We start from the raw sequence: 25,071 nt of genomic DNA, 5'->3' as shown, positions 1-25,071 counted from the left end.
CCCAGCTCTCTCAGTCACTCCTCATAAGGCCTGTTCTCCAGCCCCGCACCCGCATTCAAGGCGACAGCACACACGTGCACACAAACGCGCCCTCCCACGCACACACACACTCCCTAACACACTCTCCCCCGCTAGAAAAAGCACGACGCACGCCCTAACACGAGCAGGCGCTCGCAGACGCGTTTGCACCACCGGGACCAGTCACACTCGCGTGTGTGGCCCCGACCCCCCGGTGCCAGCGGAGGGGAACGCGCGGGGAGAAGCCGCGAGGCGACCTGCCCGGCCCCCGCGGCCCCGCCCGGCCGCGCTTCCCCCCGCGCGGCGCCGCGCGACCCGCCCCTCCCTCCCCCGCGGAGCGGCGCGGAGCGCGGCCGCTAGGTGGCGCCAACGCTCTTCGTGGCGGAGCCGCGTCCGCACCGCCCCGGGCCCCGCCAGCCGCCCCGGGCCCGGGGGGCCGCGCTCTCCCCGCGCCCGCCGTGCGGACCTTCCGCGGGCCGCCTCCCCCCAACCCGCGGGGGCGGAAAGCCCCCTCTGCTGCGCGCCCTGCCCGCAGCCTCCCCGCGCCCGCGGAGACCAGCCTGTCATTAGTGTCCCCGTGCAGAGCCATTAGCCCGCAAACCCCCCTCGGAGACGCAGGTGCTCCTGTGCGAGATGCGTGCCCCGAGGGGGGTGTGTGCGTGTGTCTGTGTGTGTCTGTCTGTGTGTCTGTACGTGTGTGTGTGCGCGGCGGTGACGGTGGCAGCCCCCGAGCACCGCACGTGAATTCTTAATAACGAGGCAGCAGGGATCGTTTTCGCGAGCCGAGGCGGGATGGACGAGCCCCGCCGAATAGACCAGCCGGGGGCTCCTCCGGGAGGCTGGGGAGACCTCGCCACTGTATTATTTCTCGAGCCGTTTTCCTAGGCAGAATTGATCCTCTTGGGGGAGCAGGGGGGCGGGGGGAGGAATCTCAATTGCAAATACTGTTTGGAGTTTATTGGAGAGCGTGTCTGAGGTTTTCAGATGCTCTTCCGCGGCTCCCGGTGGATGCGGTAACGAGGCGGGATCGTGGTGGGTTTCGGCTGTGCAGAGAGTTGGGGGAGCGGGGGGGTGGGGGGAAGGAAAAGACGCGATCGAGAGTAGCTGAGACTTTGTGCCCCCGTTGGAGAGATGGTTGAGTCCTCGTCAAGGTTGCTGTGGTATCCCAGAAACACCATTCACTCCGAGCTGTGACCGCGCACCATCAACAGCAACAACTCCGCTGCGCCTGGCCGAGGAACAGGAATTGGGAGCTCTCGAGAATAATATGAAAGGGATCTGCAGAGGGGAAATCCGTGCAAAGGAACCGAAATTAGCAGACTTTTGGGAAAGGGGATGTACTAAATGTGGCCGACTGGACTTCATCCTGGTGAAGAAAATGGAGATTAAAAGTGGATTTACATTTTGGAACCTCGTCTTTTTATTGATGGTTTCGTGTGTGAAAGGTAGGGTAGTATTTGAGGGGTATATTTTTTAGGGGTTCGCTTGCTTTCGGTCAGGGCATTGCAAGCTCTCTCTTTATGTCAATGTGTATTTAAATATATATTTATCTCTTATTTTATATTTTTATCTTGGGTACTTTGCAATTGAAAATTATCTATGATTGCTAAAGACAGGAGGAAAGAAGGAGTTGATTCACGGCTCTCTTCGGAGATAGGAAATGCATTTGCTTGCCAGTCTTGGCGTTCAATGCAGTGACTGAGCTGGGGCTCAATAAATATTCTAGCAGTATGCTCAAACGGAGACGTGAGTTGGTTCATATACCCTCTAACTAGTGTATTATTCCAGCAAATCCCACGGGGTTGCTTTTTTATGGTGATGATGATGGTAGTGTGGGGGGATTACCCACATTTCTGGGCTTTGGTCGAGCAGCGGGCTCTTTGCGGGAATGCCTGTATCAATACACTGATTAGTTTAACCCATTGCGTGGGGAAAGTTACGGAGGAGCCCAGCGTGTGGGTAGCCGTCTCACAGCCCGAAATGCGCTTCACGCTCAGCTGTTTGTATGCATGCAGGGCTCCCTCGCTGTCGAAAAGGTACCTTAGCGATTCAGCCTTGAAGGCAGGGGCTGCCGCTGGGTGCAAAGATCGACACCTTTTCTCTTCCGTCCTTTAGTTCTTTTTCCCTGATGTCTGTGAGGTTTTGGGGTATTTTTTTTTTTCGGGGCAGGGACGATTTTGCTTTCTTCCTGCTTCTGTGTTCATGAAAGGAGAGCAAAAGGGAAACCTCTTGTTAGCGGCATAAGTATCTCCATTAAGTCTGTGCTCGCAGACAGTTAGGGGAAATGCTGCACACAGAGAAAAGAAGAAATATGTGGCTTGAATAATGTGCACCTTCAAAATTACACAGGCATCGCTAAACGGTGAAGTGCCGATCCCATCACGCGTGCCTTCAGTAAAAGGATCTATTCTGTAACTCCCCACAGTCGGTCGTCTACCCGAAATAATCTCCCCTTGTTTGTAGCCAGTGATTAATATCTGATTAATCACAATCACCCTTTTACCCCTCTCCTCATCCACATCCCTCCTCCCTGCCACACTCATACACTCTCAGAATATTTAGTAGGCATTATCGATCCTTTCTGAGTCTTTAGGTTTGGTTATCGCCTACAGAGGTTGCCTGCACGGGTGGGAAGGGGGGTGGTGGAGTGGGGGAATTCGAAGGCGTGCCTTCCCAAGCTGGCTCTGCCTTGGATGAAACAGTTTATTGTAGAGCTTTGCAGCTGCTTGTGTGCCACCCCCCTCCCCCCCGTCGTTTGTATCGCGTGGAAAAGATAATTCGTGTTTCACAGGGGGGCAGGGGAGGGAGGATGGAGGGCTTTTACCTCATCCCACGTTATCCTAACACGGGGGATCCAAGGGGAAGGGGCTTGCCTGCGACGGTGATGCCTATTTGAATTACAGGCAGCTTCTCCCTGCTTGCGTCTATCGGAGCGAGCTGCTCCCTGCGCTTTGCCCCGTTCGGGAGAAGGTCTGCGACCGAGACCAGCCTCCAAGGGGCTCGGAGTGGGGGGGGTTCAGCCCTCCGTCCTTAACGCATCGTGTGTGCCGGGGGCGAGCGTTTGCAAGCCCCGGGCTCCCTGCCCGCCAGGCGCGGTCCCGCGGCGGCGGGTCTGGCGGGCGGCAGCTGCTTTGTGAGCGCGAGTCGCGGGGCGGCAGCAGCCGGAGCCCAGACCCGCGCGGCGGCCGCGGGAGCGCAGCGAGTTTCCACAGCACCTGTTGAGGGGCCGCTTCGCCTGCCCTGGTCGGGGGAGGGGAGCCGCCGGGTACTAAGCACTAAAGCTGGGATGAAGCACCTAAAATAGCTCAATAAAAAAGAGAGAGAAAAAAAAAATAAGAAAAAACGTGCTTTGAAAGACTGGCCCTTTCTTTTCCTGCCCACCTGCGGTCCCCAAAAGATGCTGTGAAGCAGTTTCCTCTGTACTGCCGGGGCCTGAGCTTCCCAGGTGCTGACCCCGTCAGTTTCCAAAGGCTTCTCTTGGACTGGGGGTTCCTCCCAGCAACTGCAAAGCCAGTAAGTCAGATTTTACATCCTGGACGCAGGCTTCTCCAGGCAGCCAAGCTCCATAGAGCTGGCTTAGACTCACTGCAGCACTGCATCTATTCTGGGCATATATACTTAGCACTCTTTCCACTCCCACGAATGAGTACATTTTACCTGGGTTTACATTCCTGTTGTGTCACCACAGGCTTCTGCTCCCAGCAACCTTGGCAGAGGCAAACAATGAATGAATATCTGCCTATTTAAAACATTCCAGGTGTTAAGAGCTAAGTGATTCCCGAGATCCTGCCTCTGCTCTACCATTGCCTGGCAAGGCCTTTTCGCCACACCCCAGGTCCACAAGCTCTAGACTGTATCTTTCCTTGTTTAATCCCCCCTACTGAATAGTCGAGCACCATCATAACACTCAAACTGTTGTTGAGGTTCCTATCATCCAGACCACTTCCACAGATTTGCTTGATATCCGCTTTTCAGGCCTTTCCTGCTTTTGTCATCGTCCTGTTGCCATTTCTGCAGTTTTTATCGACAGGTCTTCCACCTTTACACATCAAACTATGCTAGGGTGTTAAAAACCCATATTCATAATTGATTAATTATGTGCTTCTTGTATATATCCATATAGAAAAAAAAAAGCCTTCACGTTTATCTATAAATTCATGCCTCTTTGGAATCTTGCAACCCCTAGGGCGGGCTTAGAAAAGGGAGAAGAAAAGAAGGGGAAAATGGGAGAAAGGAAATTGTCGGAACTGTTGGGGAACGGGTGACAGTAAGAGCTGAAGTAATAGAGTAATTGCACCTTCTTCAGTGAAAATCTTTAACTGCTTACACATTATCCCATTACAGCAAATCTCCAACAAAAATCTTCCTCGGATAGACATAGAGTGAAAAAAGCAAAGGAATTGCACCATTGGAAAGTGAGAGTAGGTACTCAAGGTATACAAACAAACAACACACAACTCAGTGGTTAGAAAATGCCAAGCAGGTCATTCCTGTCCAGGTGCAGGGGAAGATGGATGTTGTGCTCATCCCTTCAGATGTGCAAGACACCTAGGAAAGATCCTTCCCCTTCTTCCCCCCCCCCCCCCCCCCCCGGGAGAACTAAGAAGCACTATTTAGACACAGGAGATAAAAAACAAGCTTGAAGGAGCAGCAAGTGGAAAACTCCACTGTCCAGCTCCCTTATGGAATGGGGGGAAGAGATGGAAAAAAAAAAGAAGGAAAAAAAGGTGAAATTCATGGCAGTTCTTTTATATGCAAACTGAAACAAGCAGCATCAATGAGCTTTGCCTCTTGAGGATAGGAGAGAAATCACTGGTACCTGCACCCCTTCAGTTTGGTACCTCCCGCCTCCAAAAAATAAAAAAAGAAAAAAAAGAAATTTAGAAGATGCTTGTGATCAGTTTATGGAAGCAAACCATGGAGGAAATCAGGCAAAATGACCAAAGACCGCAAGACTCCTCCATCTCTCCTGTTTAGCTGTTGCTCCAAGACAGAGAGCAGAGAGCACCGAGGTCTGCTCTTTTGTCTGCCTGGCTAAAATGAAACGTTGCCTCGGCTGTTGTTCCTCTGTTCCCTCGCTGCAGTTATGACAAGCTGAACAAGGGCAGCTTTCAAAATAAAAGGGAGATGACACAGTGAGATTTTAAACGGCTCATTGACAGAAGTGATGAGAAAATGGAAAGCATTTCCATTTGCAGTGACGGGCACCTGGCATGTGGGAATATTTAGCAGGGACAAAGCGTGCCCTGCTTTCAGCCACCTCTGCAGTCTCCTTTCTCCCCCATTCCCGCCTCAAACCCCCTCCCTTCAGGGTCTGGAGCCCCTTCCCATCGCTGCCTTCCCGGTCGCTTGGCTGGTGGGGTCACTGGTGGGTGGGTGGCTTTCCTCGGTGGGACATGGGTGGGCGCAGCGAGATGCTCGCTCTGCCCTCAAAGCGAAAGCGGCTGGGCTGGTTACGGCAGGTTGAGGTTTCCTCGTTTCCAGATGGTCGCTGCCGCTGCTTCGTCTTCGCGTGTGCGCAGGCAGGGGTGCAGGAGAACGCCGACTGGAGAAGGGGACAGCGTCTCCTTCTCAACTCCTCCGCACACGCTCTGCTGCTCCTCTGCGGTGCTTCTTTCCCATAAGCTCCCGCAGATAACACAGGGCTTCTGCTCAGTGCACACAGCACCAGAACGACTTTTTTTTTCAAGCTACACCGTTCTGCAGGGTTGCAGGCAAAGTTACAAACACACAGTCCCCCCTACCCTCGCCCGTCATTGCCCTTCGCTTCACGGCTAAAACACGGCCCCGCGGTGCCTTCCGCTTAGCGCACGGTTCTTTCTCCTCTTCTGCAAGGTATAATTGAACAGATAAGCTCCCTCAGCAGCTCCAGCAGGGACCGCTCCTCCCTCCCCTGTCCTCTGGCGCTAGGGACCCGCAGAGGGCACAGAGAAACGTCCCCGCAGCCTTCGCTTTTGCGGCCGTCGCCAGGGGGAGCGGCAGGCTCCGGGCACCCCTTCTAATCTTCGCTTCCATCGTGTGTTATTGCTTACTCCAGCCTGGTGACTCCTTCAAGTCTTTTGTTTGCACGTCTGATGGAGCGTTAGGATCGTTTGTTTTTTTTTTAACACGCAGAACTAGCTTGGAACCACGCAGGCTAAAAAAGGCCAGGTTGTATCTTTCACTCTGTTCTCAACTCCTCGACTGGGAAGTTCACGAGATCTCAAGAACTTCGTGGATGTGCTTTCAGTTCCCTCTTTTCCCAGACCTCCTGTGCAATAAACATAGCAGAAGCTTTATAGTCTACCTGGGGTTTTGGTTGTTTTTTTTGTTTGTTTCGTTGGTTTTTGGGGAATTTTTTTTTTTTGAGGAACAATTCAAGTTGGGACTGTGGCCCATCTAGCTGAGTGCTCTTTATCTCCAACACTGACCATTAGCAGCAGTCCATGAGAAACACAGCAAGTACAGAGTGACAAACAAACACATCATCCTAGCTTTCAGTAGCCAGTGGTTTAGATCTCCCAAGTTAGAGGCTGCTTCTGGAATGTGTTTTAAGACACAGGGACTGGCCTCTGCTCCACTCATTTGTCTGTCTTCTCTGCCTTCGCTTTCGCCTTCCTTTCCCTTCCCATTTCAGAAAACAGGTGTCTTGGACGTTATCTGGTTTTCAGAGGTATTGAGCATTTCTGATTCCAGCTGGCTCCAGTAAGAGTCTGGGGAACTAGTTAGCACCTGTGAAGCAAGGCCAAGCGAATCCATCATTGTAATGCTGAGACAGAGACAAACAGCGTAAATCAAAGGAAAAAGTGTATTAAATAACCTACAGGTACATGAAAAATGTTAATTCTATGGAATCGGATAAACTGGAACTGGCTGGAATAGGGAAAGTTTGATGATCTGCTGTAAAAACTGTTTTGTTTTTTTTCTCCACTAATAGAAAACTTCAATTCTGATTCAGTGTGGTTGTGATATCTCAGACCCAAATTCTTGCTGATGAGTATAATTTGTATTTCTGGGTACTATATTTAAGGATGGAACAATAGAAGAAAAGTGGAAAGTTAGTTTACCAAATTACGTCAAGAAGTCTCCCAGGAAAGAACAGTCACAGAAAAAGCAACTTGGTCTGAAGTTTTTTTCCTAGACCCCTTTAATTTTAAGGGACCTCTTGCTACATAAGATATTTGAAGAAGTAATATTTAAGTAACAAATCAGAGAGGCATGTGATAAAAGTAGTTATTATAAGGCTATAAAACTTACTTACCTCAGTTTTGATTGATTAATTTTCATGCTAAGATGTATTGAAAAATTCCAGAATTCTTATGTGCCTTTCAAACAACTTTACAGAAGAAAGTTTCCTTCTTGATAAAATTGTACAATATCTGTACAAAAAGAGAGAATCTTTGCATTTTCAAAAATTGAAGGGACAATACTTAGCAATTTTCTTGAACCCAAATAAAAAGGTGTATGATATGTAATGTACAGGGTGTCACCTCCCTCCTAAAAAAAATAAAAATCCCAACTTCCATCTTTTCTTTTGGGAAATGCAATGGACGTGGATTTCAGACTATGACAAAGACTTTTAAAAATAGACATACACACACACAGACACATCATGTTTTTATAGATGTTTACATTTAGTTGTTTACTTTTCCTGGGCAGATTTGCACTCGTGGTTTTAACTGGCTTATTCTTAACAGATCACGTAAAATTTACTATGGCTCCATAATTCGGGCCTTACAAGTACTGAATACCATTGTAAATGTTGAAGAAGAAAGCAGTGGAGATTCATCATCTCCTTCCCAGTGTCTGAAATGTTAGATGGATAAGTGTATAGGTTTAGGAACAGCGTTACAGTAGTGAGCCTCAAGATTCTGGGAAATGGCTTACAAGGGATTCCACCAGGACTGGTGCGCTTGCAGAATGGTATTATAAAAGAGCAAGTTTAGATGCAACCCGCAGAGAGACAGACTGGCCATTTTCCCTTGGATTCTACAAAATGTGTCATAATAACATGTATCATACTCATGTTGTATCACAGGAATCTCACCTCCTGAAGCCTGTAAGTAGCACGGATTATCTTTTCAATAGGACTAACAGAATCTGGAGGCTTGAGGCAGAAATGACTGAGTAATTACTTGGATTAGGCTGATGATGAATCACTACTTCTGACCTTGAACTCTGTTTTTTTCCCATATCTACATAACATGTTAGCTTTATATCTTTATGCGTTGTAATTTGTTTGAGTTCATTCTTATGTAATTGTGTGTATACATGTGTACATATACGTATATAACATGACATATAGAAATTATATCCATGTATTTGGATATGTTATGAAGAAATTTAACAGACCGTACTGTTAGCTTACAAAGGTGCAGGTAACAACTTGAAATGCATGTGTTTCCTAAGCAATTAATTACCTCTTAATTTATTATGTATTCCCAATCTCAAGAGGAAGTTCTGATATAAAACATAACTGATTTTGCTAACAAAACAAGAGTGCAAGTAGTGATTGCTAGCAAATGTTAGGAGGAAGGCTTAATGAAAAGAAAAAACACTAGTTACTAAAAACAATAATAAAAATTGATATTAGCATGTTAAGAATTAATTGACACAATTATTTATTCACACTGATTTAGGAAAGTTTTACCAATATAGATGCTATAAAACTGTTCTTAGTAGAATGAAAACCTCTAATCACCTTTCAAATACAGAAAAAATATTTCTGAGCTATTTTCTGTTTTAATACCAATATTATTTAAAGAGGCTGACTTATCACATCTCAGAGGAGGCTGTATTTCAGTGGCAGTTAAAGTGGTCCCTCTGCGATCATAATCTTCTTGTAGGACTGTTTTCAGCTCCAGCAAGTGGATGCCTGCAAGTGTATTTTGAAGTCCTTAGCTAAAATGAGCTACATAAATGCCATGTATGGATATTCTTCTGTTTCAACAGAGCATTGAGATCTAGCTGTCTGAATTACAAAATCTTTTTTTCAATTATTTACTCTGATCCAGAAGACAAACTTCACATTTTCCTATAGTTAGCTTTCTTGATACTTGTTCACTTTTCTTTGGGAATCAAGGCTAAGTTTACTTAAAACTAGTCTTTAAAAGTCTGAACTAAAAGTTGTATTTTTGCTTCTGTATATCATCTTTGATCCAAAGGTGAATAGAAGATATAAAACAGGACATAAAATTAGCTTCCAAACTGCTTGTTGTTGAGCCCATTGAAAGCAACACGAGAGTCTAGAATAGGACCTTTGCGAGTACATTTGCCTCTGCTTCTATTCATACTGAGTTTTGAATTAAAGTTTTCTGTACACATATTTTATGTGACTCAAAAATATAATAGAAGCCATATTTCACAATACACTAGAAATTTTCAGTAGAAGTGCTCTTCGGAAAACTCACACAGCATTATCGTAGAACCATAGAATGGTTTGGGTTTGAAGGGACCTTGAAAGATCATCTAGTTCCAACCCCCTGTCATGGGAAGGAACACCTTCCACTAGGATCAGGTGACCTATCCTTGAACACCTCTAGCTTCTCTGGGCAGCCTTTTGCAGTGCCTCACCACGCTCACAGTAAAAAAATTCTTCCTAATATCTAACCTAAAACTACCCTCTTTCAGTTTAAAAGCATTACCCCTCATGCTATCACTACACTCCCTGATAAAGAGACCCTCCCTCTGTTTCCTATATGCATCCTTTACGTACTGGAAAGCTGCTATAAGGTATCTCCAGAGCCTTCTCTTCTTAGCCTGTCCTTGTATGAGAGGTGTTCCAGCCCTCTGATCATCTTTGTGGCCCTCCTCCAGACTAAAGATTGCAAAAATCTGGACAGAGATTGCAAAATTAAGTTGTTTACGATTCTCTAAGGAAAGTAATTTAAATACTTAGATAAAATCAGAAAATGCCTTTTCTACATCTTGTCGATGAATGTGTTAGCAGTTCTGGGGCTAAGTCCACTACATTCAGTATAATGGTAGTAAGCTAACACAGCATCAGCTGTAGTCCCTGAAACCATAGCATACTCATATTTTTTTGTCAGGATGTATGCTGAGTTACAGCCAGTTTACAACCTGGTTTAAATATTCCTTATTAAAATTTTGTTCTCCAAGAAAACATTTTGGAATTTGCCAAAGTGTGCTAACAGCTGCAGAAGAACTGGGAGGAACTGAAAAACTACATTGCAATTTAGAACACCTTCAAATGTAATTATTAATGCAATTTTATTTTACTTCTATTGAATTGTCATATATTCCAGATATGTGGATACATTTAAAAATGCTGAATTAGATAGCAAAATCAAAGCACAAAAATAGAGGTTTCCACATGAATTTTATTGTATTTATCTATTCATAGAATCATAGAATAATCAGGTTGGAAGAGACCCACCGGATCATCGAGTCCAACCATTCCTATCAAACACTAAACCGTGCCCCTTAGCACCTTGTCCACCCGTGCCTTAAACACCTCCAGGGAAGGTGACTCAACCACCTCCCTGGGCAGCCTGTTCCAGTGCCCAATGACCCTTTCTGTGAAAAACTTTTTCCTAAAAATCATGAGCCAAAATCGTAAGAACTAAAAGTTAATGAGGTCCAAATCCCGACTTCTGGAAAACTTACCTGGTTAACCAAAAGTGAAGAGAAGAAGAGAATAAGTCTTTGGCCATCTCACATCCTCGAGTAAATCAGTTCTGTAGTGAAAGATTCTTTTTTCATGCATCTCCAGGTGTATGTGGGAACCTGCCATGCACACACACTGATGCCAGTTGTGTGTATGCACGCCAGCACTTCTGGTGGCATGCATCTGTAGCTGTGTCATCAAGAAGAAACTGTGCTTAATTCATGACTATGCTCATTGTGTGTTTTTTGCCTTGAATATATCTGTGTTGATGGACACTTATACTTTACTACTGCTACTGACTTCAGCAATGTGTGTTGCATGGCACAGCAGTTTCAGTGACCACAGAAAAGAAAAACATTTGATTTGTAATTCGTAATATGTAACTGGAAGAGCAAGACATTTTCTCCAAAACCTTTACATCAATATAATTCTCACAAAAGTGATTACCTGACTAGAGAATTATCATCAGTGTAATGTATTGAAGGAACACGGTACGAATTGTATTTTGTCAAGTCAATGTTTTAGCATTACTCATGGCAACAGTCTTTCCCTCTTTTGAATATTCCTAAAATTGCTAAGATTTTCACAGCATTAGCACTGTTTACTGTGATGGTGTTTACTAAATATGAAATCCTTTTGTACGTAACTGATAAAAGATTTCCTCTTAATTTAAACCCTTCAATAATGAGTTCTGGAACTGAGGAAAAAAAATGAACAATTTACATTTGGTGGGCTTGAAAAATGTCCTCTTACAACCAAAAAAAGGGGAATTGACTGCTCACTCAGTTTCTTGGTGTGATGTTCAACTTAAAACCAAATAGGAACACGATTACCTACTTCTTACTACATTACTGTTCAGCATATCTACCACTTTCATTCAAAATTCTTCTTTTCAGTTGCTCCTCCTTTGAAGGTGGGCAGTCACCTCTCTCACACAATTCACATAGTTATTAGCTTCAGAGATTTTCATAGTGTCACTTCTTTACCCTTTATTTCAATCTTGGCAACATCTTCCTGGAAAAATAAATCATCTCTGACATTTGGGAGAATATTTTTTTAGAAGTTTTTATAGATTCTATTTAATGAACTTCCATATATTCTAAATTCAAACATATTCTCCTTATTGCAATTATAGACATCTTGTAAGAATGTGAATGTTATATTTCTTCAGTGACCCAATTTTCTACGCAAGTACTTAAGCATTCTTGAGGAAGTTCAATTTTCAGCCCCTTCCCATGGAAAGAATAGCATAGACACTAGAGTAGTAATCAAATTTCTGTGTTTTTCATAGAGGATAGAGTTACAACAGAACCTCCAATGTCTTCTCATGAAAGGATAATAACTTTCCCCTTGCAAATAGGTTATATATATTTTACTGGCATTTTTATTATCAGCACCAGAAAGTTGCACCAGTCAACCACATAACTAACGGTGATTTTTGTAAACATCCTGACAAACTTCTGCTTCTCAAAGCTATTTATCTGAAATAGGAATGAGCAAGAGAATCAATGTATAGTATGGAATGAGTTCAGCACAGTTGGTGACTCCTGCATGGCTGCCTCCATAACTTTCCTAAGGATATGCTTCCAAAACCCTAAGTCCCCCCAGTACTACAATTGCAGATCATTGAAATTTGTATGAGTGTCTACACTAATTTCTACACTAGTTTTAAATTAAGCTACCCATATAAAAACCCCCACACTTTTCTAAGCTTGATCTATATATTTTTACTGCACTCAAATTCTATCTCATCAGCTAGATCCTGTAATTGTTCCCAGTTTATCCAGCCTCCCCTGTGCTTCTGGGCTCTCTTCCCAAACTCTCTTCCCACTCCACAAGTACCACTGGAGAAGTCCGAAAGTCATAAATGTTGCAATAAAATATAGAAAGTTCTCTTCAGTTCCCGTGTCATTTGTAAAGTCCGTTTGTGGCCCAAAGTAATAAACAATGCAAGGATAATATCCTTCCAGCCTTACCATCACTGATTGATTTACTAACTTTTTCAGGATATTCTTTGGATTTCAAATTCTCTACAAGAAGGCAAGGTTGGAACAGTGGAGTTTTAGTTTTATTTTTTTCATACTTCAGGACTCTAGATTCTACAGAATATCATAGATTAATTTAAAAATATAAATGCAAAAGGAAAAAAAAAAAGACCGTGCAGGCTGAAGTAGCGGTAGACATGTTTGAAGATTCAGAGCGTGCCACAGATACTGGCTAAGGACAAATATGATCAGCGGAAGCTCTGTAATTATTAAGAAGTCATGAATTGCCTGCTAGAATTACGGGTGTATCTGACATAACTATAAGGAAAATGAATCATTTATTAAAAAAATGTAGTATGCAATACAATGAGCATTGAATCATCCTTAAAGAATTTGCAGATACTAGTGAAGATACAGCTGTACTTTGCTGCTATCTGAGATGGTTTCTGAAGCACATTTTCTTCGTTCTTAAAAGTGTTATTTTCTTGCACTATTAAGCTAGTACACCATGTACTGTAGGTGAATATTCTCTGGTCAAACTGAGTCGGTTATATTTAATTCATCATGTTTTTTCCTTATCTGCTTCCTCCATGATTCATTTGTGCAAAGTTTCTTTGCACCATCTCTTGTACTGTACTTCTTTATGCTTTTAATTCACACTGCTTGGGGCTAGGTTCCCATTCTTTGTCTGGTACACTTGGATAACTGCATTCTTTGAGAAGCTCTTTCATTGATTGTTTTTCCTGTTTGCCCATCTTTTATTTTAAATATGCCAATTATCTACTTGAATATCTGTATTTTACAACCTGAGTGCCTTTTATTCTTTCTGAATTAATGCTATTTTTCTATCTCATTTCTATTGATGGCTCAATTAGTGTTTCTAATACTATTCCTATTTCATGTTGCAGGATGGCTTCTTCAGTGCTTCTTACTGAGAATTGTACTTTTGAACATGAGTGATCATCCATTCAGTTATAACCTTATTTACCAGTAGATTATTTTAGAGCGTGTCCCCACTGAAATTAGAAGATTTGTCATTGACTTTTAGCAGGATAAAGCGGATCATGATAACAAATAAAATACTTCATTTCAATACAGAGGAGTTTATTTAGGATGTGGCAGCTCTACAAATCTGTTCATAGCATGCATAGGGTTTAACTGATGAAACTGAAAAAACTGAGAGTTGAACTCTATCATATTCTTTTTGGTCAGTATCCTAAAATGGTATTAGAGCTAGTGGGCTAAGTAATTGACACTCTCAAAAACCTTACAGGCTTTGGTCCATTTCTGTTCACTGTGTTATGATGGCATTTAATCAAGTCCCAAACCAAATGTTTCAGACTTTAAGATTACTATCAGTTTTTATTAGAGCTTTTGAACCCTATTCTAACTCATCATTCTTCTATAAAGATGATAGGAAAAGGACTAGAGTTGCAAGATGAGCAGAAATTCTAATATCCATTTTAAAGCCTAAAGTAAATAATTTCAAAACTTCAGGAGACAGTTAACAGTTTATTAACCAATCACAATTTTTTATGTGTAATTTGGTCTAGAAGTTGGCAGAAATGCATGAGAAACCCTGAGAATTTAAAGTCTCTGGCTGATCTCTAAATCAAAAACAGCTGAGCAGATTTAAATATTTTGTGTAAACAAATTTGCATCCAGGCTACTAATCTGCATGCCAGCTTTCAGTTTGACATTTGATGAAATGATGGAAAAATGCTAAGCCCTTAATACTAAATGGAGTTCATAATGGAAATGCTGACAGATCCATAATTACCTGTATTGTGATTCTGCTGAAAGCTTCTTTATCTGCCTAATCTTTCACAATGGGTTTAAATATATAAATTCTTGAAAGGAGGAAAAAAAAGGACCTTTATGTTGGAAATGCTAAGCTGTAGTGATGTTATATTCTCTTCCAAACATCTACTTATGGAGGTAGCAGTGACAAAAAAATCATTTGAAAAAAGATGTATCACTTTCTGTGGAACTGTAAAAGCAGCCAGTGATGCTTAAAAGTTTAACTTAACCTTCATTTTTCAATCTTTTTCGAGGCATCGTTGTAGTAAGGTAGTAAAGAGATCCAATCAAGCATTTTCAATATGACAATGAGGAATTACAGAAGAAATTTGTTACTAACTTGATACAGCAAAAAAACCCAACAAACAACAAATATGGAAATTAATGTTTCACTGTCCTAATACTGACCACATGTGCTAAAACCTTTTGCACTGGAAGGAGAAAGAAATAGAGGATGATATGTTTAGAAAAACTCTGCAGAAAATGTAGTGGAATAGTAATAAGAAAAAAAAGAGATAGGTAGTTATCTGGACTCTGTAATTTAGACACATCGTGATTTGCCAACTTCAGGATAGAATCTTGAAGTTTCTCTGGAAAAGCTTTTTCTCAGTGTCTTTTATATTCCCTTCATGAAAATATTTTCCAGTTTGTCCAAGCTATAACGATATGAAAATCTGAACAGTATTTGCTCCGCAGAGACGGCTTAGAATGAACGATTCAGACATGATGATGCAGGCATACCAGCCCATCTCCGCACAATCTCTGTGCACTGGCCAGGGCACACGGATTGCTGCAGAACAGCTATAGCACATCACAGTAGTCCTTCATTTGAAAGAGAACATCCTCTAGCATTTTTGACCTCTGTGGTTTGCTGTGAGAATGAAATCTGTTTCTCCAAGTCTCTCACAGGAAGGAATGACAAAACTCAAAGAAGGGAAAACAAAGGAATATATCCCTCTGATATTTTCTTTCCAAACTTCCCCCTTCTCCAGAAAGACTGCTGGACTTGTAATTTCTGCTCATAAGGCTGCTGCTTCTGTTCCTAGATCAGCTATTTACTCTGTATCTTCTTTAACACTTCTCTGTCCTTGACATAAAGAGATTAGGACTACAGGCAGTGATCAAGATATGGGTACATCAACGTTTTCTGTAGGGGATTAAGTTACACTTTGTCTCACTCTCAGTATTGTTTCTTATCATGCTTAATGTTTAGGAAGAGTGGGCTTCATTGCCATGGAACAAAGTCAATGATTTCAGAGAAATGTCAGTGACAACACTGAGATCAAAAATTTGCGTTCCAAGTCATCATGCAGATAACATTTTATATATATATATCTTCCTTATATGCATATTAATCTGTAAAAATGACCTACTTTTCTATTAGCACAGCCATTCATTTCATGAGGATATTCTAGAGTTTCTTGAAATCACAGTTTCACAGGAGTGCTTAAATGAAATAAGAGCTCATGCCTAGTAATGGAGTTTCCACTGTGCCTCTGGCAGCCCGCAGAAATACCAGCCCTTAGCACATTAATGCTGGTGGAGTTAAATTCTATCATACGTGAGGTGTGTGGAACATAGGAACTAACATACGTTTCTGAACCCCAGCCTTGGACCTCCTATCTTATGGTTTAGCCACTGAAAGGAGGTGAAGAATCTATCTCAACTCTGCAACATTTGACTTGTGAGCACCCTACCTCACTAGATAAAGTCCCGAAACCGCTGGGAGACTGCTATATATGTTTCCTTTTGCATTACACAGAAGAGCCGTGAACATTTTGTGGGCTGAATCAGAACACTTCATCTGAAGTAGGATGAGATTGTTTTGTACTTTACTAGGAGACTTTAAAAATGTATTTCATGGATATGGTGCTGATTCCGTTAACCACTTTTCTTTCTGGAATTTGAACTGAACTACTATTCCAAGCCAAGTGTTAGAGACAATGAGCTGTTTCAGTTGCCCTATTTCAGATAAAATGTTGCTGGCATGTCTGGTCCTGAAAGATTGCATGGTATTTTTCACAGAATATTGTTATAAGCCTTCATCTGCTGGCTGAATTCCAGTTTGGATAATTACAGTCTGCTATCTAAATTCTCTAAGTGGAGTATGTTAAATAACCTTCTATACTTCCTTTCCTAATCTTCTGAGAGGCACTTCTGTGATTTATTAAATAATAGTTCTGCTTAATCTAAAAGGCAACGGCTTCTAAATCCTAGGGGAAAGTGACTGTTTTAGAAGGTGTGTTGACTAATCAGTGCCCAGTGATAAATTACACAGATGCATTGGTGGTGCTTGCCATGTAGGGAGAGTCCCTTATCACTGTACGAAAGCAAACGAAAGCTACCTCCCTATCAAGATAGCTGCAATTTAATTTAGAGTTGATGGAAACATTTTAGATAAACAATACAATATGTTCTACACAAGAGTAAAAGTATGAGCCTGGAGAAATCTGCATAGAAAGTTTAGGGAAACTTACAAGATTTTGAAGATTTAAGTAAGGATTTCTTATTCAAGATGACTGATAAATAAACTGTAGTACACAAGAGAATGTAGAAAAGTGTAGGTCTGTGCAAAATTATGAATTTCTGTCAGATATAAAAAAAATCAAAGATAAAATAATGATAGAAAGGAGAAAGGAGAGGGGAGGGGAGGGGAGAGGAGAGGAAAAATAAAAATGTAGGTTCAATATTAATCACATTATTGTTTGAGTGGTTTTGAAGACTTCAGATTATTGAACTACTTTCAGGATAATTTATTGTGCTTTAGAACCTCATTCCATCGAAACCTGGTGTTTACTCCTCCTTCTCTGCTGCATGGTGAGTAGGAGCATTCACCAAAGTAAGAAAGGCATAGGAGTCAAAGGGACTGCATAGAAATGTTCTGCCTCAAAAGATGCTCTAACATTCAGTACTTCAATCTTTTCTATCTGCTTGTTAACACAGCTGTGTTGAACTAGAAGAAACACTTTCCCGTACAATTTCTTCCAATCTTATTTATGCTCCACAGAATACTCTCTGTGAAGCCAGAAGAAGATTTTTACTCTCCATGAAAACGGACAGCAGTGTTGAGTTTTAGCTCATGATTGTTCCACTATGTATTTTGCAAACTCTGTTCAGGCTCACAGGAAAGATGTATTTTTGTAGGTTTTACACAGAACACTTCTATATACTTAGTGCAAACCCATAACAATTCTATGCTTGCAGGTGCTGTTTGGCATTGTTTTAGTACAAGACAAGTACTGACATACTTATGACTGCTTAAGCTGCATGTGAGCTCACTTCTATCTGTTTAAGAAAAGCAAACTACCAAGAGTTTTTTTATATAATATTATGTATAAATTAGATATTCATAAGCCTGATTTATGTCTTGATTCAATGAAAGCTGGGTTTGTGTTTATAGTCCTATGAGAATTCATTTAAATCTGATTTAAGAAAACAGTGTTGTTAAAGTACAGATGTTTGTCTTGATTGCAGTTTCAAAGCTTGAGGATTTCTGTGCTTCTCTGATATTACAGAAGCACAGAGACTTTTTTGGCCTGGTTATCCTTATGACTTACTGTTGCCAAAAAATGCATTAACTGGTATTTTGGGATCTCCTCCATACAGAATTTTCATTAGACGTGTTTTGTTGTTTGAATACAAAATTAATAAATATGAGAGTAATACATTATACACAGTTCCAAACAAAGTAACTGTATTTTTGCAGGTAATGATCAGGAGAAAACCAAAATAAGTTAGTTTCTCTGTTAAATACTTTCATTATTTATAGGCTAGTAAGACTTCAGATACTTTGGTTTGCAATCTGCCACTAGATTGCCAAAAAAAAGAAGGATATACATTTTAGTTCTAAATGCACTTTGAAGTCTTCAGTTCTTAACAGTTGTATAAGGAATTGGTTTCAAGGCAATTGCTACTGTCCTTTGCTAGAGAAAAACAAAAATAAACTCTTGAAGTTAGTGGGTCAACTATCAGCTGCTTTAATTATTTTAAACAGAGAGAAATCATTAGTAATTATTCATAAAAGCCTATTTATATGCCCTTTCTATGGTTATTATTGCAAGTTTTTTTCAGTTACAGAAATAGCAAAGTAAATACAGAACAAGGAATATCATCTTATATCTGCGCATTAAGAAACAACAGTGGCTTGTTTTATAACTATTGAAAAGCTGAGTGGGTCCAAATCCAGTGCAGACAGCACAAAAAGTCTAAAGTTTAGGATCAAACTGCGTTGAAGGATTTATTCCCCAACTTCCAAATATTTCTTCCTTTTTATCATTTTGTTTCACTAATATGTGCTTTTAAAGGGCCCAATTATATTTCTGGGAATTAGGTGTTTCACTAGGAGAAAACATTAACTCTCTTCAGAGAAGCCCTCAAATAGTGCTTGTTTTCTACCAACTTCAATGAGATTTATGTGTACCTCTTACTGATTTTTCAGTACTGGGGCTGTTAGTCTGTTATTGTACTGTTTGGGAAGGAGACTGCAGTATTTTCAAAATTGCTAGAATAAGAGTTCTTTCATACCTGGAAAAGATACTTTTTCTGAGAATTATTCTACTTTCACATTTGTATGACTTTTCATTTTGAATCTACAGGTGGGTTAAGTGTGAGTTTCAGCTTAGTAATATGTCATGTCTTGCACCTGTAACTAAATATTTCCCTCCTGTGTAATAGCGTGAATAATGTTACTTAAAATTGTGAAGCATATAAAAATTTAAAACCACAACTGAACAACTGTGTCAACATTGCCATTTAGACCCATTCATCTGCTCAGTGTCTGGTCCTTCTCTGCTTGCTGACCCTCTGTGTTGGCTTCTGAAATTTTCTTTGTGTCCATTCATGCAGTTCCTGCCATACCACAATAGGACCAAAATTAAACAGGTACAAATGTCAAAATAATTTACTTCCTATAATTCATTAGCACATCTCAGCTGAGAGACAGCAGGTTCTTGAACTGTTGTTACACAAATACAAAATAAACATATCAGCATGTGTGTTTCCTTTCCTTTTTCACTTACTGCCAGCTGTGAACTCAGTCCTTTGTAGCAGCTTATTTTTCTTTTTTTTCTGATTTCTCTCAATTCCTTAAAAAAAGTTTCGCTTTCAGAAAATGGAAGAAAAAATGAGAATATTACCCCAGTGCTTCTCATCTTACAAATTTCAAAGATTCAGAAACAAGTTTGAGAAAATAAGTTCTATATTTACAAGAATAATAAGAAAAAGTAATCATTACTTGTTTCTGCATTTTCAGAAAAAAATACTGTAGGGTACTTTAATCAGCATCTAAATTAAGAAACCTAATTTTGCCTCTGAAATGTTACTTCTCCTCCTCAATGCAATTCAAATACCTGGGCAGAGGAGCTACGTATGCAGTCTCACCAAAATGCATTTATGTTACTGTTTCCATTATAAGCCTTGTGGTAGGTTTGGGGGTTTTGTTTGCTTGTTTTGTTTGCTTATTTTGTTTTTATTTGAGAAGAGAGTTAGGAATTCTTTTTATCTCAGCATAATTCTGAGCTTTCACAAGCAGTGGATGGCTTTGCTTGTTGGGAATGAGAATGGAGGAAAAGAAGAGCCAAATGATCCCTGTGTGTGCATTTAGGGCAATATGTGCTGGCGTCCTGACTCCAGAGACATTGCTCTGTAGAGACAGATAAAGGGCAGTTTGAATTTCAGTTTGTAATACACTTTGAATGCTTTTGGGTTAAAAGTTGCTAATTCTGTATGAACGTTACTTCAATAACAAGCCATACAATTCTTTTAGGTATCCTCTTGTTGTTCTCTCTCTTCAGTTGGAAGGTTTATCTGTTGGTGAGCCAGCCTACCTGCTCACCTGTACAAAGTGGACTTGCAGGGAATGCTGGATGCTTCACCGCATTCAAAGCTGCAATGCAGAGTGGAGCATCCTGTCTACTAAGTAGGCTGTTTCCCACCATATTATAACAATTTCACACTATATTATATTTGAATGATCAAATGTCCCCTTTGAATATTCAAAGGTTTCCTACTATGCTAGCTCACAGTTATTGCTTTTTACATTGCCTTGTGGAAAATTAGTGGAATACACCGTAAGAAAAGAAAGATCATCAGCATCTTATTTGCATACAAGCGTCATATTATTTTCAAATTATCCTATTTATGCCTCTCGTTTCCCTAGAATATTTTCTGCAGTCTATAGGAAGTTTACTCATTCTATCTGTGTTCTCCTATTAATACTTTATTGTATAACATAATGGATTTTTTTTCTGCTTTTATTCCCTTCATGAATATAAGCTAAGTTAGGCAATGATAAGAGCATCAGCAGTACTTAACTATTAAATGTTTACTATTTTATTCCAAGCTAGTGAGAAAAGTTAAGACAAAAGGGGTACAAACTTTCAACAAAAACGCAACTCTCCACTTTCTCACCACTAGAAAATGTTTGAAGATGGCTTCGCTTTTCCTACCCCTGTCACTTTGCCTAAAATTTATAGCAAATTTCTCAGGCTCACATTGCCTTTGGCAGCAGCCTCTGTGCTTTCCCCTCCACTAGAGAAGTACAAGAAAATGCAGTCATGAAGAATGCCAGTTTCCCTAGCAGGCAGCTTCCTTACTGTAGCATGTTTGTGGATCTCTGTGGCTCATGCCCGTTACTGTACTGTACTTGCATTGTATGAAATCATTTGTACTTTGAGGAACATGTGAATGATAAGGGAATGGGAGGTGATTTTTCTGAGAGGAACACAATGAAAGAAAGCTAAACTATGTACAGTTGCAAGTGCCTTCATTATTGACAATGTCTGAACTGCAGACATGCTGAGACATAATGGGGAATCGCAGCTTCGGGGAGCCATCTGTAGATCTCAATGCAAAGTTATTCAACCCAGCATAGTTAAAGCAGGAGGAGGTCTATTTTAACTTTTTTTTCAGCTGGAAAAAGACTTTCTAAGGCATTTTACACCAGAAGAAATAAATTTCCACCCTACCTCAGTTCTGCCTTATTTTGACCAACCTTCTTTAGGCAGTGGCTGGGTTTTCAGGTAGTATATAGAATTAATAAAGAAAATGTTAATATATTCCCTGAATGACACTTTGACTGCAGCTTCTGAAAATAAGGAAATATTTAATTGTGACATTTCTTGACCTACATATACTTGAGTTTACTACCTGAAAAATATCTCAGGTAGCCTGAGTTATCAATATTTATAATGAGAAGTATCAGAACTTTACTATGTTAGCAGTGAGAAAAAGTTAAAACTATCATTGAAGCAGACTCTTGTCCAGTGCTTCATACCTGTAAAAGTTAGATAAGCAAGGACCTAAAATATGTACACAAAAAAAAGACATAGTTTTGAAACTGTTAATTGCCTCACATATCCCACGTGAGGTAAGTACTCTAAAGTGAGTCGTTAAAGAAATTATTGTAACAATCAGCTTTAGTGACCATCTACACAGCTATTTCCATAGGGAGGAAATAGAGAACAGAATAATAAATTAAATAAAAAATCCTATAGCGAAACTTTAAAGCATAATATCTCACAAAGGTTACCATACATACTGCACTGTTTCTGGATTGCATGCAGTTCCTTGCGCTACCAAATACTGAAATAAACAGCACTATACTTCAGCATTGCACTAATTATGAATGCAAAGTTTGTTGGGCCCACTGTAGACTTCACAGTACTTCAGGTCCATAGCACTAGATAAAAAATAAGCAAAATAGACTTCACAGATATAAGTAGAAGAATACAGGTAAAACCAACACTGGTTAGAACTGTAAAATACAGAAATATTTCCTTTTCATTGCTAAAAAGAAATTACAATACATGATTGTATGATCATTATTTGACATTCAAAATAAGACACAAATGTCCTATGTTTGAACTAGTCAAAAGGGAAGTAGGCGTATAGAGGAGAAGGTGACACCCAGGCAGATGATCTGATTTGGTTTATTCTTATTGTAAACTGAAGTTCTCAATTCTCTCTGCCACTGATCAGGGGCTGCATATTCAGAAGCTGCACATTATACAGTGTCAGCTAGTAACATTGGCACTATTTTGAGGTAGAACTGTGTTAGTAAAGAAACAGCATCTTTCACAGAATATTAGTTTTCTAGTAATCTCTAACACAGCTGACTTTTTTTTTAAGGATTCTCATAATGGTCCTTAGACATAAAAAATATGATAGTCTTTTCTTGTTATGTACCTTCAAGTATGTTTAAGAAGATTTTATGATGACTATAGAATTCTAATTAGAATCGTAGAATGGTTTGGGTTGTAAGGGACCCTAAAGATCATCCCACTAGACTAGGCTGCTAAAAGCCCCATCCAGTCTGACGTTGAACCCTTGCAGAGAAAGGAAATCCACAGCTGCTCTGGGCAAATTGTTCCAGTGCCTCACCACCCTCATCATGAAGAATTTCTTCCTAATGTCTAATAAATCTTCCCCCTTCCAACTTAAAGCCATTCCACCTTGTTCTGTCACTACAAACCCATGTAAAAAGTTCCTCCCCAGCTTTGCCGTATGCCCCCTTCAGGTACTGGAAGGCCTCTACAAGGTCTCCCTGGAGCCACCTCTTCTCCAGGCTGAACAACCCCAACTCTCTCGGCCTGTCCTTATAGCAGAGGTGCTCCAGCCCTTGTGATCATCTTCGTGGCCTTCCCCTGGACCCATTGCAACAGTTTCATATCCTTCTTGTGTTGGGGATTCCAGGACTGGACACAATCCTCCAGGTGGGGTCTCACGAAGGCAGAGTAGTAGGGGAAAATCACCTTCCTCGACCTGCTGGCTAAGCTTCTTTTGATGTAGCCCAGCACACAGTTTGCCTTCTGGGCTGCAAGTACACATTGCCAGCTCATGTCAAGCTTTTCATTAATAAGCACCCCCAAGTCCTTCTCTCCAGGGCTGCTCTCAATCATGTTGTCCCCCATCCTGTATTGAAACCACGGTTTGCTCTGACCCATGTGTACGACCTTGCACTTGGCCTTGTTCAAACTCATGATATTAACACAGGCCCACTTCTCCAGCTTGTCCAGGTCCCTCTGGATGATATCCTGCCCTTTTAGTGTGACAACTGCACCCCTCAACTTGATGTCATCTCCTAACTTGCTGAGGGTGCACTTGATCTCTACTGTTGATATCATCAATGAAAGCATTAAATAGCACTTGTCCCAGTACTGACCCCTGAGAGACACCGCTTGTCACAGATCTCCATCTGGACATCGAGCCATTGAATTGTTCTTGTCTTTTCGGTCAATATGTTAGCTCTCACATATGTTTATACTGTTAGTGGGATGTAAAATATTTCGTGGTAATTAAGACTCAGGCTGAGTTTTCTCTGTGGGCTCTTTTCATCATATTCTCTGTTTCAAAGTGATTTAGTAGAAACTAGATTTTTTTGTTAAATTCACTCTCTTTCTTAGTAACAGCTGCCTTATATTACGTATTTCTAACTGAATTGTTTCACTCAGACGCCAAATGAGTTTTTCTCCATTTTGGGACAAGTCTTACTTTCAAATACGGACAATGCAACAATGACACAAAGATGCTGTTGCAGGAGCTTCTGGTCCAAAAATCCACTAAGAGAATATGAAGTGATGGCAAAATTCAAATGTAATATTTGTGAAGCAGAACTAGTAGGAAGGAAAAAAAAAAAGGAAAAAAGTTTCCAAAACGAATTCTAGAGGCGACTGATCCAGAACAGATTGATTAGACATAGTCTGTGTTGTTTTGATTCTGAGTAGTTATGATTTCTTAAACTTTATCATGCACTGCAGATTATCTTCTATCACGCAATATATTAACAGTTGTTATTTCATGAATATGTTAAATCCATGCAAAATCTTCAGTCATTTGCAGTACCATGCATTAAACTCAACATGCCTTTTAGTGCCATTTATAGACATCTTTTGATCTGCCAGCCTTTGGTGTACTTGACTGATTTTTGGCCACAAGATGGACATTCTGATTATCAAGCTTTAACCTAATGTTTATCGGTAGCATGCTTAAGATACTTTGTATTTCTACAAACAGGTATAATATATCTTTTACTATTTTTCAGGTATTCAAAGTATTGCTTTTATCTGTTTTTTTATCTGTTTAGAGAGTAAAGAAGATGACCAATTCAGAACAAACAAGCAAAGAAAAAACTGCAGAGGCATAGCTAGAGCTTGAAATTAAACACATGCAGATACTGACTTTCTGACTCAAAATGCCTTTGTTACTTAAGAAAAATCTAACACATATATATAAAGCATCAGAAAGAAAGGAGGAAAAATATCTAGAGCTAAAACATGTTAACAGAGCACAGAGAATCTAATATGGTTTTGTTGTTTGGTTTTTTTTCAATCCTTTCAGTAGTTTTCAGCCTCTATTCAAACCTTTTTTTTTTCAATGTACTTAATTTTTGTCGCAGTCTTTAAACCACCTTTAATTCTGCAGTGTCATCTCTGGTACAGGCTGGACACTGCTGTATGCTGTTTTATAGATAAGACAGTGCCATTAATATTACATAATGGCATCTCCTAATGATCTATCTTACATATTTATATATCTCTCCATGATTTAGCATATAGCAGTGCTATAACCTTTAATGCGTGTTTCCTCACACCAATGTCATGAGGGAATATTATTGTCTATTACCTTGCTTGCAAGTAGAAAGTCTTTCTGCAAGTCAGTTATAGG

General features: G+C 40.6%; 1 protein-coding gene across 1 annotated transcript in view; it reads left to right on the top strand.

Moving 5' to 3' along the window:
* The first annotated feature begins 1,117 nt into the window (after positions 1-1,117).
* CSMD3 (CUB and Sushi multiple domains 3) overlaps positions 1,118-25,071 on the top strand; it is a 608,404-nt gene continuing 584,450 nt past the window's right edge. Inside the window, exon 1 of the mRNA XM_069854554.1 lies at positions 1,118-1,463. Coding sequence (XP_069710655.1) covers positions 1,286-1,463 — 178 coding nt within the window. The 5' untranslated portion in view covers positions 1,118-1,285. The remainder of the gene's footprint in view (positions 1,464-25,071) is intronic.

This window comes from Phaenicophaeus curvirostris, chromosome 3 (assembly GCF_032191515.1).
Source record: "Phaenicophaeus curvirostris isolate KB17595 chromosome 3, BPBGC_Pcur_1.0, whole genome shotgun sequence".
NCBI lineage: Eukaryota > Metazoa > Chordata > Aves > Cuculiformes > Cuculidae > Phaenicophaeus > Phaenicophaeus curvirostris.
Note: the sequence above shows the minus strand (reverse complement) of the source record. Positions and strands in the feature narration are given on the sequence as shown.